This window comes from Oncorhynchus mykiss, chromosome 24, assembly GCF_057628025.1.
Source record: "Oncorhynchus mykiss isolate SJ-2025 chromosome 24, ASM5762802v1, whole genome shotgun sequence".
Taxonomy (NCBI): Eukaryota; Metazoa; Chordata; class Actinopteri; order Salmoniformes; family Salmonidae; genus Oncorhynchus; species Oncorhynchus mykiss.
The window spans coordinates 13115926-13135127 of NC_143045.1; the positions used below are offsets into that span (position 1 = coordinate 13115926).

At 41.9% G+C, this 19202-nt stretch overlaps 1 protein-coding gene across 2 annotated transcripts in view; it reads right to left on the reverse strand.

Moving 5' to 3' along the window:
* LOC110503325 (sortilin-related receptor) overlaps positions 1–19202 on the reverse strand; it is a 74125-nt gene that overhangs the window by 39828 nt on the left and 15095 nt on the right. For both annotated transcript variants that reach the window (XM_036961905.2, XM_036961904.2), the window contains exons 3-6: positions 18364–18498; positions 15129–15290; positions 14592–14659; positions 13452–13632 (exon numbers count right to left, since the gene is read on the reverse strand). In XM_036961905.2, the coding sequence (XP_036817800.2) occupies positions 13452–13632; positions 14592–14659; positions 15129–15290; positions 18364–18498 (546 nt within the window). The remainder of the gene's footprint in view (positions 1–13451; positions 13633–14591; positions 14660–15128; positions 15291–18363; positions 18499–19202) is intronic.

Consider the following 19202-nt stretch of genomic DNA (forward strand, 5'->3'; position numbering starts at 1 on the left):
TTTGGATTCATCAGACCAAAGGAGAGATTTCCACCGGTCTAATGTCCATTGCTCGTGTTTCTTGGCCCAAGTAGTCTCTTCTTCTTATTGGAGTCCTTTAGTAGTGGTTTCTTTGCAGCAATTTGACCATGAAGGCCTAACTCACGTAGTGTCCTCCGAACAGTTGATGTTGAGATGTGTCTGTTACTTGAACTCTGTGAAGCATTTATTTGGGCTGCAATCTGAGGTGCAGTTAACTCTAATGAACTTATCCTCTGCAGCGAAGGTAACTCTGGGTCTTCCTTTCCTGTGACGGTCCTCATGAGAGCCAGTTTCATCATTGCCCTTGATGGATTTTGCGACTGCACTTGAAGAAACTTTCAAAGTTCTTGAAATTGATATACCACCCCTACCTTGTCACAACACAACTGATTGGCTCAAACACATTAAGAATTTAAATACATTCCAGGTGACAACCTCATGAAGCAGGTTGAGAGAATGCCAAGAGTGTGCAAAGATGTAATCAAGTCAAAGGGTGGCTAATATAAAATATATTTTTATTTGGTTAACACTTTTTTGGTTACTACATGATTCCATATGTGTTATTTCATATTTTGATGTTTTCACTATTATTCTACAACGTAGAAAATAGTAAAAAGAAAAGAAAAAACCTTGAATGAGTAGGTATATACATGAGTGCTGAGTATACATTTTTAATACAGACTAGCTCCAAAATAAGGTGGAAAAACAAATTTGCACCGCGTTTTAATTTCCTCCATTGCTCAGGCGGCCAAGTGAACACAAGGTTATTTGGCTCATCTCAGTCACGAAGAGGAGCAACTTTGCAGCTATTTCTGAACAATAAACAACACTGCTGGTGGGTGGTAACATTCAAATAAACCCCAGCCCTGAAACTAATGGTAGGCTGAAAATAATTTGTATGTCATATCATAGGAAAAGATACCGCACTCACAAGGATTTGCACAAAGTGGAAACTATGACTTACTGACTTAAATAATTGTGAAAAATCATGGGTAAGCTCTGGCCATGGTCTTATAGGGCATTTAAAGACTCAAGTGATGAATCTATCTGTACTGTTGGGCGGATTGTAAGCTCAGTGGGCCAATGAGAACAATCAAAGGCCAAATCTCATTGTTATGTCAGCGAGACCACTTTGTTCAAGAGAGGGGAAAGGGGCTGTACTCTAATGAATTACAAGCAGGAAGACCAAAGCGCCGAGTCTCGCCGCCCTCCGGATCCCCAGAGAGACCTGAGACGCTATTTGCATCCCAAATGGCACCCTATTCCCTACAAAATGCACTACTTTAGACCAGAGACTAATGGAGCCTGGTCAAAAGTAGTGCACTGTATAGGGTGCCATTTGAGACACAGCCAGTGATGTGTCTCCTCTTACGTGTCAGTCTGGCAACACCGACACCATGTGATCTGCCTCCCAGGGATTGGCTAAGCTAGGCTCACATCAGCAGGATGGGACCACTAACAGCCTGTCTGGCCTTCCACCCTCCATTAACAACTAACAGAAATATTATCTTCATTAAAAGCTGCAGGTAATAAATGTCAAGCGAGTACACTTTATTAGGGAGGCCAAATACACAGTTTAATATGATTATATTTGTAGTTATTGAGGCACGCACGCACACGCAATACACACACACACACCGATTAATACAAGTATCTTTACCGAGCTGGGACAAAACAATGTTATAAAATATCACTACAAAGGTCAGTGTTAACATCATAGAGCAGCCAACAGTTTGTGGAAAAGAGATGTGTCACACAGACATGGAAATCCCACGATGATGCTAACAATGAAGAGGACAGATGGCTTCAGTAATGCACTGAAATAATACTTCAGTCTGACGGGCCACACAGACAAACACACACACACGCAAAACACAGCTACACTAGTGGTGCACAGTTGGAAAGCAGGCAGCAAATAAGAGCCACTGAACATCACAGAATTATTCACCGCATAGGACAGCAATCAGGTTCATGACATCATCTTGGATTAGCAGAGAGCGCCCTCAAGGCAGCCAAGATGATCAATAAAAACAAAACATGCGCGCGCTCACTGAGAGCTTTCCCAGTTCCCCCACTGATGACTGATGGATCTAGGCAAGCATTCATGTCATGTAGTCTGTCTTTTATCTGATGACCCAGCAGGCGCAACAAAGTGACTCCCTGTTCCCTGAGACACAATGTGCCTGCCTGCGTGTGAGTCTGTCTGTCTGCCTGCCTGCAAGTCTGTCCGCAAGTCTGGGTCCCCACAGTGCTTTTCAACCTATTGATTTATCTACTGTTGCTGTTAACGTTCCGTCCCCGCGACAGAGTCTGCCGTGTTCTGAAAGCCAAGCAGCCACAACAACACAATGTGGGCATGGAGAATACCAAGGGGAGAGAAACCTAGTCACGGGAAAAGACTACTGCTTCAATGCTTCAATGACAGCAGGCCAGGGGGGTCATTTCAACCACAGTAGCTTGACTGGCTTCCATGACAGAAGAGAGGTCTGACGATCTGTGGAAAATGGATTCTATCCACCAGGGATTCATATCAAACCTTGCTTTAGCAAATGTACGGTGTCTTAATAATAATTTCATGATAGTTGGATGGATGGTTAAGTCATTATGAAGCGTCATTATGTTAATATAAATACCAGGAACAGATACTGAGCACCATGCATTCTTATTGAATTGATTCACCTGTACATATTCATAGCAAGAATATACCTTCAGCAGTCTAACTTCTGCTCAGAACAGAAGCACTGTGCTTCCAATGCAAATTATGATATTTGGATAACCCCCCTGCCTTTTCACATTCTATATCTAAATCAATAAACTAGAAGAATAGTAGTGGGGGGGGGCACATGAAACCCTGTCCTCTCCAGTCCTCCTGCAGAGCCGAGCCTATGGGAGCTGTCGTTGTGGTTTGTTTATCCAGCCAGAAGGTAACTGTTAATCTGAGGGACATAGAGCCATTACCCAGACCTCCCATTGCTTTTAAGTGGCATGTTTATCTCCGCCCTCCTTCTCTCACACTGGACATGTCGCATTGTTTTTTACAGCGAAGTGCCCTGTTGTTTGTGTGTGTGTGTGTGTGTGTGTGTGTGTGTGTGTGTGTGTGTGTGTGTGTGTGTGTGTGTGTGTGTGTGTGTGTGTGTGTGTGTGTGTGTGTGTGTGTGAGATGAGTCACACATTGCAGTGGGAGCTGGGGAAATGTGGGGTTTGGCATCACACGTTAAGGAAGAAAGTAAAAGGCCACTACAACGTTAAGGGCCATTGCGACCAATATGCCTGCCCAAAGGAATAAAGCTAGGTCTTGTTCTCTGGGTGTCACAACACTTAAATCTATTTTCCAGGGGAAACAAAAAAGTCCAAACAGCAGCATTGCAATCTCCTGTTCAATGTGGTTGTTGGTCTGCTCTATGCCGTTATGGCTACATTAAACACATTGGAGGTATTGACGCATCAGGGAAAGCACAGGCAACCATTCGAAAAGGAAGTCCTTGATCTTGTTACACTCCCCCTCCTCTCGTCGCCACTGAGACACCTTGCAAATAACAAGGAAATGTGTTAAAAACAAAACCTAAGAAACCTCTTATTGACGTCCATTTATATTAATTAAGCCAGTTATCTTCCGGAGGACTATGGAAAGGAGTAGAGGTCTTAAGGTCTGATTATCAATCATTACTCAGGGATCTATATTGTCAGGCCTGGGATAAAAACTCTGCGTTTCTGGGGCTTTTAATTGGCCTAAGAAGCTTGGTGCTGCCAAAAGCTCGTGATATTCATTACGGTAATCCTATTAGCTCTAGCCGAAGATATTAGTAGGGGCTGGGTAGTGGGTATGACTAGAGACGGATGAGAGTGAGTGAAAGTGACGAGTTAGCGTTGACACGGTGTTGCTAATGCTCTGCGACTGGGCTGCGTCACTGAGCATTTCACATGCTCACTGCTCAACCGTATTTGGGAGGGGGGGGGGGCTGTGCTGTAGGTTGGGTCAGGCTGTGGGGTCACAGACTGTAGTAGTTTTATTTAATTAACTGAGTGCTTAAGCTAATGATGCAAAGATATGACATCAGAGGCTCTTAGATAGGAACTAACATAGCTTTATATTTATTAATTTAACCACATTCACTGAGTGTACAAAACATAAGGAACACTTGCTCTTTCCATGTCATAGACTGACCAGGTGAATCCAGGTGAAAGCTATGATCCCTAATTGATGTCACTTGTTAAACCCACTTCAATGAAGGGGAGGAGACAGGTTAAAGAAGGATTTTTAAGCCTTGAGACAATTGAGACATGGATTGTGTATGTGTGCCATTCTGAGGGTGAATGGGCAAGACAAAATATTTAAGTGCCTTTGAATCGGGTATGGTAGAAGGTGCCAGGCGCACCGGTTTGAGTGTGTCAAGAACTGCAACTCTGCTGGGTTTTTCATGCTCAACAGTTTCCTGTGTGTATCAAGAATGGTCCACCACCCAAAGGACATCCAGCCAACTTGACACAACTCTGGGAAGCATTGGAGTCAAAATGGGCCAGCATCCCTGTGAAATGCTTTTGACACCTTGTAGAGTCCATACCCCAATGAATTGAGGTTGTTCTGAGGGCAAAAGGGAGTGCAACTCAATATTAGGAAGGTGTTCCTAATGTTTTCTACACTCAGTGTAGTTTTCCATATTGTTTTTTAATTTGCCTATTTTGGATTCATGTGAATGATGTTGGTGATTAACATAATCTACATTCCAACCATTCGTTTGTGTTTAGCCTTTTGTATTTAGTCTCATTACCATCTATAAAAACAATCCAAATCTACAATGGAAGTGGGAATATCACTTTCTACGAGTGGAAGTGTGAAATGATATAGCTTGGGATACAATTCTAGCCAGAAAAAAAACACACACCATACTATCCTTTGGCTATGGAACAAATCAGCCCATTGGGAATAGCAACAGTACTTGAGACTGCAGCACACGGCAGCACTGGGCAACAGAACCCTGATGAGGGTGTGCATGAGTGGTTAGTGACACCAAGCAACCAAACCACAACATCACATAGATCGGTCATGTCTGACAAGTTGCACTCTCTAGCCCCGACCAACAGGAGTGCTGCTGGCCAACATGTTGGTTGGGTATGCAGACGAGACACAACATAAGCCATTTCGCTGTTCTGACAATCTGAGCGACCCACCTTAGCATACACATTCGCATACATTCGCCTCTATGGAGACCGTCATAGTAGCGCATTCTGTCACATGCAAATGTGTTGTTAAAGTCTGCTAGCCTTACCCAAAGAGAGTTTCGACCAGAGGTGTGGACTCGAGTCACATGACTTGGACTCGAGTAAGACTCGAGTCACAAATATGATGACTTGCAACTCGACTTTTGACTTTAACACCAATGACTCGTTACTTGACTTGGACTTGAGCCTTTTGACTCGAACTGATTTGATACCCTCCCCAAGCCTCCCCAACCCTCCCCAAGCCCAAATATTACAAATGATGCTATGAAAAAAAAGTGTGCAGCATTAACTCTTCATTTAACGGATTACAGTTTGAATTGGACAGCAGCCAATCAAATTGTGTGTGGCAGTGTAGAGTAACGTCGGCAGGTGAATTCAGACGGAGCCCTTGGAAAGATGATACACAAAACGATTTATTTTCGGATATAAAGACGATGCTATATCAACAAAAAACGGATTGCAACTTGCAAAATATGCGGCAAGAAAATGACAGACGGAGGCGCAACCATTTCCAACTTTGTTCAACATTTGAAGCTGCACAAAGAACGGTAAGTCGTGGCTGATAGAGCCGACAGCTATCCATCACACGAGGCTGTGTGTTTATGAGTGTGTGTAACTTGTTTGTTTCATGGTTGTTGTTTTTTGCCTGGCTTGTGATGTCTGGAGCCTGTATTGTTATGTGTGCTCCTCACTGCTTGTGATGTCTGGAGCCTGTATTGTTATGTGCGCTCCTCACTGCTTGTGATGTCTGGAGCCTGTATTGTTATGTGCGCTCCTCACTGCTTGTGATGTCTGGAGCCTGTATTGTTGTGTGCTCCTCACTGCTTGTGATGTCTGGAGTCTGTATTGTTATGTGTGCTCCTCACTGCTTGTGATGTCTGGAGCCTGTATTGTTATGTGCGCTCCTCACTGCTTGTGATGTCTGGAGCCTGTATTGTTATGTGCGCTCCTCACTGCTTGTGATGTCTGGAGTCTGTATTGTTATGTGCGCTCCTCACTGCTTGTGATGTCTGGAGCCTGCATTGTTATGTGTGCTCCTCACTGCTTGCCTAGATTAGATTTGCAGATTGACTCGCCACCACGCTGTTTGGAGCTGGAATAGATCAAATGAGCACATTTGTGGCAGAGTGCCTCCTAGAATGGTTGTGTACTCTTCCTAACCTGCTGATTACAGTGAGTGCTTGAACCTCTGGTTGGGTTTATGCTTCACACATCCCACCATCCCTGTCTCTGCTGTCCTCCGCAGTTTTGAGCTTTCTCCATTGATAATGAATGAAGAATGGCAGCTTATTTCATCTGAGGCATCGCATTCAGATACAGTCTTACAGATAGAAATGCAATACATAGATCTGTACTGCAATACATAGATCTGTACTCGATTGTCTATTCTACACTAAATGTATTTCTATGTGAATTGCCATGTTGGATGGCCAGCAGATTCTCTGCTGCTTAACTCATCTACAGGAGAGCAACCACCCCACACGACCCAGCCTACCACTCCTCTCCCGCTGTCACAGAGGGGGGGGGGGGTCTTTCTCATGGCTACCCATGTATTTCCATGGTAATATAAAATGTATTTTCAAAGTAATAAATATATAGATATTTTTAAAAGCATTCATGATTTGCGTAAATGTAATATACTAACTATTACTCTTGTTAAAAACATGAAATGGTATTACATTTGGTGAAGAGCATGTTATGACTTGTTTAGGACTTGAGACTTGTCTCACTTGCCTGTCTTGACTTGGAACTTGACTCGGGACTTGAGTGCTAAGACTTGAGACTTGTCTCACTTGCCTGTCTTGACTTGGAACTTGACTCGGGACTTGAGTGCTAAGACTTGAGACTTACGTGTGACTTGTAAAACAATGACTTGGTCCCACCTCTGATAGGGACGACATTATGAAGTATGCTTGTAGCTGTGAATGTTGAGTCAATTGATTTGTAAGAGACTGATATGAATAAAGATATGGTAGTTACAACGTACAAACATTCACAATACACAATGTGCATATTTATAGGGGTTTAAGAATGCATATTTCTTCAAGGTTGCACAAGCTAAGCAGCAGCGCAGAACCTCAGCTCTCCATTCAGTTTCTTTACAGAAACACCACTTCCTCATAGTGAAAATGCCCCAAACAACAATCATCTGCAATTGTACTTTCAGTCTCTCTCTTTCCCCTTTCCGCTACATGTTTGTGTGTGTGTGTGTGTGTGTGTGTGTGTGTGGTAATGCCAGGATTCAGATACGTGTGTTTGGCCATGGCTGTTTAACAACACAGCGTTGACTGCAGTGAGTCTGCGTGGTTATTCAGGGCTAGGACTGAGTTTGCACAGACAGAAATCATTACCCGTAATTGGCTCAGAATAGACATGTGTGCTATCAAATGCAAACTAATATTTCAGCCTAGTTTTGATGGGATCGGTATGTATCAGACCACATTAACCCCAGTGTTCCACAGTACATGACATGGCCCGTCTCTCCAGTCCACATTGTGTACACAACAAAAGATATTCCTCTTTTCATGGAGGAGTCAATCATTTATTGGACTGCATGCGCCCAGGCAAAGCACGCTGGATATTTGTGACGCAGATTCACAGCCAAGGAAGGAACCTGGGATCAAACCGTCCCCATCTGTTTCAAAAAGCAGCAGTCATGTGCCTGTGGTTTCCATATGCCAAACAACGTGCGACTTTATCGCAGACAGACACTGCTGGGGTTATAGGAGGCCAAATACTTTAGCTAGGGATAAGAGATACTACCTTTCGAACGATTCTATGCATGTGGTGGACTTATCAGGTATTTAAGCATACCAGTTCAATATGATGGGTTTGACTAATGACTTACAGTCCTTCAGAAAGTATTCATACCCCTTAAATTATTCTACATATTGTCACGTCACAGCTGGAATAAAAAATGTCTCACCCATCTACAAACAATACCCCATAATGGCAAAGTGAAAACATGTTCGTAGACATTGTTGCACAATTTTTGAAAAATAAATACTGAAATATCAAATTTACATAAGTATTCACACCCCTGAATCAATACATGTTAAGATCACCTTTTGCTGCGATTACAGCTGTGAGTCTTTCTGGGTAAGTCTCTAAGAGCTTTGCACACCTGGATTGTACAATATTTGCACATCATTATTTTTATTTTATTCTTCAAGCTCTGTCAAGTTGGTTGTTGATCATTGCTAGACAGCCATTTTCAAGTTTTGCCATAGATTTCTAAGACAATTTAAGTCAAACTTTAACTAGGCCACTTAGGAACATTCTGTTGTCTTGGTAAGCAACCAGGGTGTATATTTGGCCTTGTGTTTTAGGTTTTTGTCCTGGTGAATGGTGAATTTTTTTCCCAGTGTCTGTTGGAAAGCAGACAACCAGGTTTTACTCTATGATTTTGCCTCTGCTTAGCTCTTCTCCCTAGTCCTTGCCAACGACAAGCATACCATAACATGATGCAGCCATCACCATGCTTGAAAATATAAAGAGTGGTACTCAGTGATGTGTTGTGTTTGCCCCAAATATAACACTTTGCTTTCAGGACAAAGTTAATTTCTTTGCTACATTTTTTGTAGTTTTACTTTAGTGCCTTGTTGCAAACAGGATGTATGTTTTGGAATATTTTTATTCTGTACAGGCTGCCTTCTTTTCACTCTGCCAATTAGGTTAGTATTGTGGAGTAACTACAATGTTGTAGATCAAACCTCAGTTTTCTCCTACCACAGCCATTAAACTGTGCCTCACCCAGGAGAGTCATGACACAAAGGCCTCAGATCAGCTTGGTAAATAGCTGACAACAACCAGACCCTCTTACCCACAGAAGAGGGGAAGGGGGGGTGGCCCGGTTTTGACACCTTAACACTCGGTCGTAAATTAGGCAGGAGGAGAATCTCTCCCTTTGCTCCTCAGTATTGGGAAAGAAATGTGCTTTGTCTCCAGAAGACTTTTGCCGACAAAACCTTTTTGCCCAGAAAGTGAACATTGGAACATCTGAAAGTTTAGAATGATCAGTGGAGACTTAAAGAATATTATTGTCATATTGTTTATTTTGATGTCATTAAGGATGATATCAAGAAATAACTCTGAAAGTGTCAAGTTTACATCTAAATGTTATACAAAATATATGATTAAGTATGAGAGTTTTTTTGTTAAGATAGGAATGTGATTTTAGTCTTCTAATGAGATAATTGTTTTTCATATAAACTTTTGCCCAGTCAGTAGCCACGCCCCAAGTGAGCACAGACATCGTGTCGGCGTGATTGAATGACCCCTTTTTCCCTGAGGATAAAAAGCCTTGGTAACAAAATTTACAACAGACCCGAACATTGCCGGGTTGCTACTGGCATGTAAAGTGGTCGGGAGCTGAACCCTGAATAATCAATCTTGAGACCAGCAGACGTGAAGCATGAGCTAAATGTTACAAACGGTTGGAAACTCAAAACGAGGTGAAGAAGATAAAAACTAGGCATTAAAATCTCCAGTCTGCAGCTGGGCATGTAAAAGTGGTCCTAGAACTTTGACTAAAGACACGAGGTGGGAAAGAATAAAATTCCATCTCAGACAATCACTGAGTATCTGTTCTGAAGAAACACTCCACTCCAAGCCAGGACAAGGACATTGCGACTTCTGGTGAAAAATAAGAGCCTTACATTATCGAGCCATTCCCCATAAAAGGATTGATTGGTTTCAACAGAGACACAACAAACAAGGACATCTACACATCAATACACTTCTTACCCAAACGGGTGGCAGTTCGTGTGCAAGGTATAGGATTAATGTGACAACAGTCCTAGAATGTATCCACGATAAATTTCCCTTTCTCCCTCTCTCTCTATTTTCCCCACCCCCTTCTCCATCTCTGTGTAACAAGCTGTCATACACTGAAGCAGCAAACTTTGTGAAAATGAATATTTGTGTCATTCTCAAAACATTTGGCCACGACTGTATGTGTATTCGGTATTACTATTTAGTTAGTTATTAAATAAACAATTAAATACATTTGTTTAGTACTGAATAGTCAGAAAAGGATGGGGTTCTTGCGGATTCAAGAAGTCTGCGACGTTCCAAATGAGACTGATATGAGGTAATGATTAATAAGTGATTGTTATCGATATACAACTTATATATATCTAGAGTTTAATTCAGGAGATGGTAAATTCCTAATGAGTTTGTTACATGACTCATTTAAATGGGGTAACAATTAAACATAGCTAGTGGATTGAATAAATAACAGTCATCAGATTAATGAAGGTCACGTCACGACATCTGTAACTGTTTTAATAACTTCTTCGAGATAGGGGGCGCTCTTTTAATTTTTGGATAAAAAACGTTCCCGTTTTAAACAAGATATTTTGTCAAGAAAAGATGCTCGACTATGCATGTAATTGACAGCTTTGGAAAGAAAAAGCTCTGACGTTTCCAAAACTGCAAAGATATTATCTGTGAGTGCCCCAGAACTAATGCTACAGGCGAAACCAAGATGAAGTTTCATACAGGAAATGCCCCAGATTCTGAAGGCGCTGTGTTCCAATGTCTCCTTATATGGCTGTGAATGCGCCAGGAATGAGCCTGCCTTTTCTGTCGTTTCTCCAAGGTGTCTGCAGCATTGTGACGTATTTGTAGGCATATCATTGGAAGATTGACCATAAGAGACTGCATTTACCAGGTGTCCGCCCGGTGTCCTGTGTCGAAATTATTGCGTAATCTCTAGGTCCATGCGCGTTCCATTTCTTCAGAAGAAAGTCAACTGCCATGAAGGATTTATCATCGATAGATATGTGAAAAACACCTTGAGGAATGATTCTAAACATCGTTTGCCATGTTTCTGTCGATATTATGGAGTTAATTTGGAAAAAAGTTTGCGTTTTAATGACTTAAATTTTTTTTTTTTTTAAATGTCTTACCCAAACGTGATGAAGAAAACGGAGCAATTTGTCCTAAACAAATAATCTTTCAGGAAAAACTGAACATTTGCTATCTAACTGAGAGTCTCCTCATTGAAAACATCCGAAGTTCTTCAAAGGTAAATGATTTTATTTGAATGCTTTTCTGGTTTTTGTGAAAATGTTGCCTGCTGAATGCTAACGCTAAATGCTACGCTAAATGCTACGCTAGCTATCAATACTGTTACACAAATGCTTGTTTTGCTATGGTTGAGAAGCATATTTTGAAAATCTGAGATGACAGTGTTGTTAACAAAAGGCTAAGCTTGAGAGCTAGCATATTGATTTCATTTCATTTGCGATTTTCATGAATAGTTAACGTTGCGTTATGGTAATGAGCTTGAGGCTGTAGTCACGATCCCGGATCCGGGATGGCTCGACGCAAGAAGTTAAAGTCACCATTGGTGAAATCCCTGAGCGGTTTCCTTCCTCAAAATCCCTGAGCGGTTTCCTTCCTTAACCTCTTAGAGCTCTAGGGGCGCTATTTCATTTTTGGATAAAAAACGTTCCCGTTTTAAGCGCGATATTTTGTCACGAAAAGATGCTCGACTATGCATATTCTTGACAGTTTTGGAAAGAAAACACTCTGAAGTTTCAGAATCTGCAAAGATTTTGTCTGTAAGTGCCCCAGAACTCATTCTACAGGCGAAACCAAGATGATGCATCACCCAGGAATTAGCAGAATTTCTGAAGCTCTGTTTTCCATTCTCTCCTTATATGGCTGTGATTGCGCAAGGAATGAGCCTACACTTTCTGTCGTTCGCCCAAGGTCTTAGCAGCATTGTGACGTATTTGTAGGCATATCATTGGAAGATTGGCCATAAGAGACTACATTTTCCAGAGGTCCGCCCGGTGTCCTTTGTCTAAATTTGTGCGTAATCTTCAGGTGCAGGCATTTTCTCCTGGGATTCAGGAGAGAAAGCATGTTTCCAAGAACGATGTATCAATGAAGAGATATGTGAAAAACACCTTGAGGATTGATTCTAAACAACGTTTGCCATGTTTTCAGTCGATATTATGGAGTTAATTTGGAAAAAAGTTTGCGTTTTGAGGACTGAATTTATGGATTTTTTTTGGTAGCCAAATGTGATGTATAAAACGGAGCTATTTCTAATACACAAGGAATCTTTTTGGAAAAACTGAGCATCTGCTATCTAACTGAGAGTATCCTCATTGAAAACATCAGAAGTTCTTCAAAGGTAAATGATTTTATTTGAAGGCTTTTATGTTTTTGTTAATGTTGCGTGCTGGATGCTAACGCTAATGCTAACGCTAAATGCTAACGCAAAATGCTAACTCTAGCTAGCTACTTTTACACAAATGATTGTTTTCCTATGGTTGAGAAGCATATTTTGAAAATCTGAGATGACAGTGTTGTTTACAAAAGGCTAAGCTTGAGAGATGGCATATTTATTTCATTTCATTTGCGATTTTCATAAATAGTTAACGTTGTGTTATGCTAATGAGCTTGCTGATAGATTTACACAATCCTGGATACAGGGGTTTTTTCATAGCTAAACGTGACGCAGAAAACGGAGCGATTTGTCCTAAACAAATAATCTTTCAGGAAAAACTGAACATTTGCTATCTGAGAGTCTCCTCAATGAAAACATCTGAAGTTCTTCAAAGGTAAATGATTTTTTTGAATGCTTTTCTGTTTTTTTGTGTAAATGTTGCCAGCTGAATGCTAATGCTAAATGCTACGTTAGCCATCAATACTGTTACACAAATGATTGTTTTGCAATGGTTGAGAAGCATATTTTGAAAATCTGAGATGACAGTGTTGTTAACAAAAGGCTAAGCTTGAGAGCTAGCATATTTATTTCATTTCATTTGCGATTTTCATGAATAGTTAACGTTGCGTTATGGTAATGAGCTTGAGTCTGTATTCACGAACCCGGATCCGGGATGGGGAGATCAGAAAGGTTAAATTCACTGCTCGACTGAGGGTCCTTAAAGATAACTGTATGTGTACAGGGATGAGGTAGTCCTAAATAAACATGCTAAACACTATTATTGCACTATTTAATCGATTTTCACTTCAGGTTTTAACAACAAAATGTGGAAGAAGTCAAGGGTGTGAATACTTTCTGAAGGCACTGTAATAGAACATAGTTAAGGTAAGACCACCCACTTTTTGTGTTTTTAAAATAATCAATGTGGGCATTCCTCTCCATATTAACATGAGCATTCTCAACACTGCAAAAGCAACAGAATGCCTGTCATGTATAATTCCCCCTGCAAATCAACCTCACTTACTGTGGAAGTGGTGGCGAACATGTACTTGTCCCGGAGCTGGAAGTTGTCCACTCTCTCTAGGACGACTCGGCGGTTCTGCTCACTCTGGAAGAAGTCGGTGCTGCTGAGGATGCTGGACACCCCCTGGGGCTCGTGCCTCTGGACCAGCACCGTGGTGGGGGAGTCGTACGGCTCCACACCCCTGGAAAGATGCAGAAAACGGCCGCAAGTGGGACATAGGTAGGGCCAAAAGTTTTTCTTTGTTGACCATGTGAACTGAACTGGAAGAATTTATTGGCCAAGGGCCTTGGAATTCTTCCCATTCAGATAGCATGGTCTGGACGTCTAACCCTAGCTAACCCTCCACATCCACGCCTTTAAATCATTAACAGATCGGTCAAATCCTTCCAAAGCAGGGCTTTATCTTTTATGGATGGGGAAATATGAAAGGAAAGGAAAATATGTTTTATGTTTGAATGTGCCACTCTCCTGCCTAGGCCTACTACTTGAGGTGAGAGACACATGGCACTGAAAGTGTCGCAATCATCATCGTTATCAGGTTGTTTTAAGCAAGTTTGTTGTTTTTGATGTGCTTGATAGACCTTTTCTCTGCAAACTCTGCACTTCTGGCACTCCAGGCAGGCTCAAGCAAACGTTCAAAGTATTTGAAAGATTTAAAACACAATTTGAACCCAGATCTGATTGATAGCAGGGTTCAAAATCATTTTGGTGTTACCAGAGTCATTAAGCCATTCACACATAGTGAGGCCCAAATAAAAATCTTGTAATCAGTCTCTCTCTTCCTCAGGGATCATAGTGGCATTTTCTTTGCATTGTCATTCAATTACAAGGGCCAATCTAATCCATATATTTAACTTGGAGAGGCAGGGGGTTAGCTGGCGAGCTGCATGCTTGGTAAGCAGACAGCAATCGGAAGACATTAAGGTCTAGTGAGGGCCAGATGATGGAGGAGGCAAGCAGTCACAGAAAAACAGGAAGTAAACAGGAAATGAAGACACACACGCACATCCCACCCATCCCTCTCACAGACCGATGCTTTAATGTTTTGCAGACAGTCTGGTACTCAACATCGACAAATGGTTATACTGATGACTGTACGTTCTGCCTCTCCTCACACAATCACAGAGGCATTGATCTTACCAGAAATAGGCCTTCACGTGCTCTTGGATCAACACCCATGTCTCTCCAAAATCGTCAGATTTCCATAGCTGCAAAAATAACAGAGGCGGGGGGTGGGGAGTAAATGTAGGTCAGGGGCTCATTTGCACATGTTGACTCCAGGCTGCATAGAACTGGCAGAATGTTTGAGAGTTAACCGTTTTCCATCATTTCTGTTAAGCTGAAACGTGAATAAGTAGTTCGGAAAAATTCCACAAAATGTATTGTGTTTTTCAGAGAGACAGTTTAGTATATGCAGCTGTGACATTTAATTACTATTTGCATTAAGAAATATTGGCTGTGTTTCTCTAGAACACTGTATTATACACCAAATGCTGTGGGCTATAGTATGGCAATCCAGCGTATGGAGTAGAGCCATTAGTCCACATAGGCATCTAACCCCAAACCAAAATGGTGGCCACAGAGCTACAGGCAAAGCACTGATCATCATAATAGACACCTCCTGCACAAAGATCTCCATTTCTATAGCAGTCAGTTCTATAGCAGTCAGTTGAGTACCTGTTTGTTGGGGTGGGAGCTGTCATAGCCCAGGACCAGGTTGGCCCTCTTGCTGTGCAGCAGCAGGTCTGTGGGCTTGAAGGGGATGGAGAACCCCTGGATGGTCTTGCAGAAGTCAAAGGAGTTCCAGAGGTAGCTGTTGGTGCTGTCTGCAAAGAGGTACTGGAACAAGAGAAGGACAAGACAGGCCAAGGTTAGGCTAAATACCCACTGGGGTCTGTTTAGGAGTGTTAAGGAATGTTAAGATAGAAATATATTGTGTAGAAGAGATAGGACATTCTTTCCTGTAGAACAGGGAATCATTCTTGCTCTATACATAGCATTTGTATTTGTACCTGCAACTTTCTAAGCTGAATAAACCTGCTAAAACGTCAAGTCTGACTGATTTCAACAAACTAGAATAGCAAGAACCGGCCTAATATCTCACCTCCAAATATCTCTCGTATAGCTATTTCAAAAGACTGTTTGCAAACAACCCCCCAAAAATAATGAGAAATTCAAAATAAATATTCAGAGATATTTCATTTGAAATGCCTAATTGCAAATTCAGATTACGTAATTATACAGGAGCTATAATCCCATTTTGTCGGCCCTTCCTTTGATCTATTGTTTAACTGCCTTCCCAATAACTCCTATATTCTCAACAGCCTCCACTTGGAAACGGGACAAATACATTTTTACAAATTAGAAAAAAATGACAACAAAACAAGTATTCAACCCCTTTGTTACGGCAAGCCTAAATAAGTTCAGGAGTAAAAATGCGCTGAACAAGTCATAAATTGCATGGACTCACTCTGTGTGCAATAATAGTGTATGACATGATATTTGAATGACTACCTCATCTCTGTATTCCACACATACAGATCATTTTAAGGTCCCGCAGTCGATTAAGGAATTTCAAACAGATCTATACAAAAATACCAGAGGTTTTCCAATGCCTCACAAAAACCTATTGGTAGATGGGTAAAAAAAAAAGCAGACATTGAATATCCCTTTTGAGCATGGTGAAGTTGTTAATTACACTTTGGATGGTGTATCAACACACCCAGTCACTACAAAGATACAGGCATCCTTCCTAAATCAGTTGCCGGAGAGAAAGGAAACCACTCATGGATTCCACCATGAGGCCAATGGTGACTTTAATGGCTGTGATAGGAGAAAACTGAGGATGGAACAACAACATTGTAGTTACTCCACAATACTAACCTAAATGACAAAGGAGGAAGCCTGTACAGAATACATTTTCCAAAAGATTGCCTCCTGTTTGCAATAAGGCACTAAAGTAAAACTCAAAAACATGTGGCAAAGAAATTAACTTTATGTCCTAAATACAAAGCGTTATGTTTGGGGTAAATCCAACACAACACGTCACTGAGTACTGCTCTTCATATTTTCAAGCATGGTGGTGGTTGCATAATGTTATGGGTATGCTTGCCATTAGCAAGGACGATTGATTATTTTTTAGGATAAAAATCTAATTAATAGGACAAAGCACAGGCTAGAGGAAAACCTGGTTCAGTGTGCTTTCCAGACACTGGAAGACAAATTCACCTTTTAGGAGGACAACAACCTAACTCACAAGACCAAATATACACTTGAAGAGGACATTGCATGTTCATGAGTGGTCAAGTTACAGCTTTGACTTAAAATCGGCTTGAAAATATGTGGCAAGACTTGAAAATGGCTGTCTAGCTATGATCAACAACCAACTTGACAGAGCTTGAAGAATAAAATAAAAAGAATAATTTGCAAATACTGAACAATCTAGGTGTGCAAAGCTCTTAGAGACTTACCCAGAAAGACTGAAAGCTGTAATCGATGCCAGAGGTGATTGTAACATGTATTGACTCGGTGAGTGTGAATACTTATACACATGGAAACATGAAATGACCCTGGGAATAGAACATCAGTCAGAGATGCAAAAAAAAAAAAAATAATAATAATCAAAATGGGTGAATCTTTCTTTTAAATAGGCATATCCGTAACCAGTCAGACCTAAGTGGTATTATGGACAGAGAGGAACTGATCCTAGATCTGTACTCCTACTCTGAGAAGCTTGCTAAATACGGGCCCTGAATTCAAAAGGGAAAGCTCACAGCTCAATGTGCAGATGAGAAGAAACCACTCATTTCCCATCGTAACCATCTCCATGATGTTGGGAACATGTTGCAGACTGAGAGGGTGGAGTCCTCCAGCTGTTGTACCAGGCCGCCCTGCCTCGCTCTCTGGAGTCCACCTGTCTGCAGACTGATGGCCCAAGCCTGCAGGGCTCACAAGGCAGGCCACACGCGAATGACTGCCTGCCTGCTAATGGAACAAACTGCGTTTCCCATGCACCCTTACACCTTGCAATAACCTCCACTGGGCTGAGTGCCAGGGGGAACGGCTGGGGGCGGGGCCAGGGCTATGACTCACTGGCACACAATGAGACATAATCGAACACGGCACCGCACCAAACCTCAAGGCACTGCATCGAACAATCTCGAGCTCATGACTGATAACTACGCATGTACACAAGCACACACACACACTATACAGGTAAATCAACCCTAATAAACCACAAGCTCAATAATGTTATGTGCCTTGCGCTGGTTGTGCGGAGATGGGAAAACAAACGAAAAAGAGCTATACACTCAAACTTAGAAAACATAATAAAACTCCTATCAGGGCAGTCTTCGATATAGAGAAAGGTCTTAATACAGTGTGTCTTATCATACTATACACGGAGTAGACAAAACATGACAGCTTTCACCTGGTCAGTCTATGAAGTTAAATCCACTTCAATCAGTGTAGATGAAGGGGAGGAGACAGGTTAAAGAAGGATTTTAAGCCTTGAAACAATTGAGACATGGATTGTGTATGTGAGCCATTCAGAAGGTGAATGGGCAAGACTAAACATTTAAGGGCCTTTAAACGGGGTATGGTAGTAGGTGCCAGGCGCACCGGTTTGAGTGTGCCGAGAACTGCAACACTGCTGGGTTTTTCATGATCAACAGTTTCCTGTGTGTATCAAGAATGGTCCTCCACCCAAAGGACATCCAGCCAAATTTACAATTGTGGGAAGCATTGGAGACAACATGGGCCAGCATCCCTGTGGAACACTTCCGACACCTGACCATGTCTGACAAATTGAGGTTGTTCTGAGGGCCAAAGGGGATGTGACTCAATATTATGAAGGTGTTCCTAATGCTTCGTACACTCAGTGTACGTACCTCTATGGTCTTCAGCCACTTACCCTCTTATTGTCAGCAGGGCTGTGGTAGAACTGGGAGATGACCTGCTTGTTCCCCTCTTTCTCCTTCTCCCCACTCAGCTGAAACCTCTCTGAGATGGGGGTGAAGCTGGTTCCATAGTCATAAGACACGTACACCTACCATGTGACAGAGGAGAGAGGAACGAGGTGAGAACATGGAAGTCACAGTGCATGGTGAACAAATGAAATCCACTATCGCTGTTCTATTTGTTGTGATGCTTTTTGGACAGGAAAAATGATTTTTGATGAAGGACATTTCTTGTAGAGGACAACATCATTTTAGAATGGGTGTATTGGGAGGGAGGCCATTAACTGACTCAGTAAAAGGAATCAAAGCATTTAGGCAGTAGCTAGACTTTCCAGCTACAGACTTTATCTACAGAGAGAAACACAATACTTGGGAAAAAGCTTTGTCCATGTTAAGTGACAAGAGAGTTTAGTGTTCCGTTCTGTTCCCTCCTGTCCTGCAGATTCTACCAAAGACAATACACGAGTGAGGTCAGAGCTCTCAGATTCCCGTCAGAGTGCCAGAGACCAAGGATCTCAGACCACAGAGAACAGCACACAAAGACCACTGAATCCACAATGCTGGCTGGAAGTTATATCGAGGAGCGTACTGAACTGGGAGCGGAGAGAGACACAAAACTAACAATTCTTGAACAAATAAACTGTCCTTCACCAGTGGCATCTCTGCGGTTTAGTATCAAACACTTTTTTTTGCAAATGGCATTACATGTAAAGTTAATTTCATTAACCCCTTGAGGAGCGCAGGAGGTCCTTCTTACACTGTGCACAAAAGCAGTGGGAGGTGCTTGGGTTAC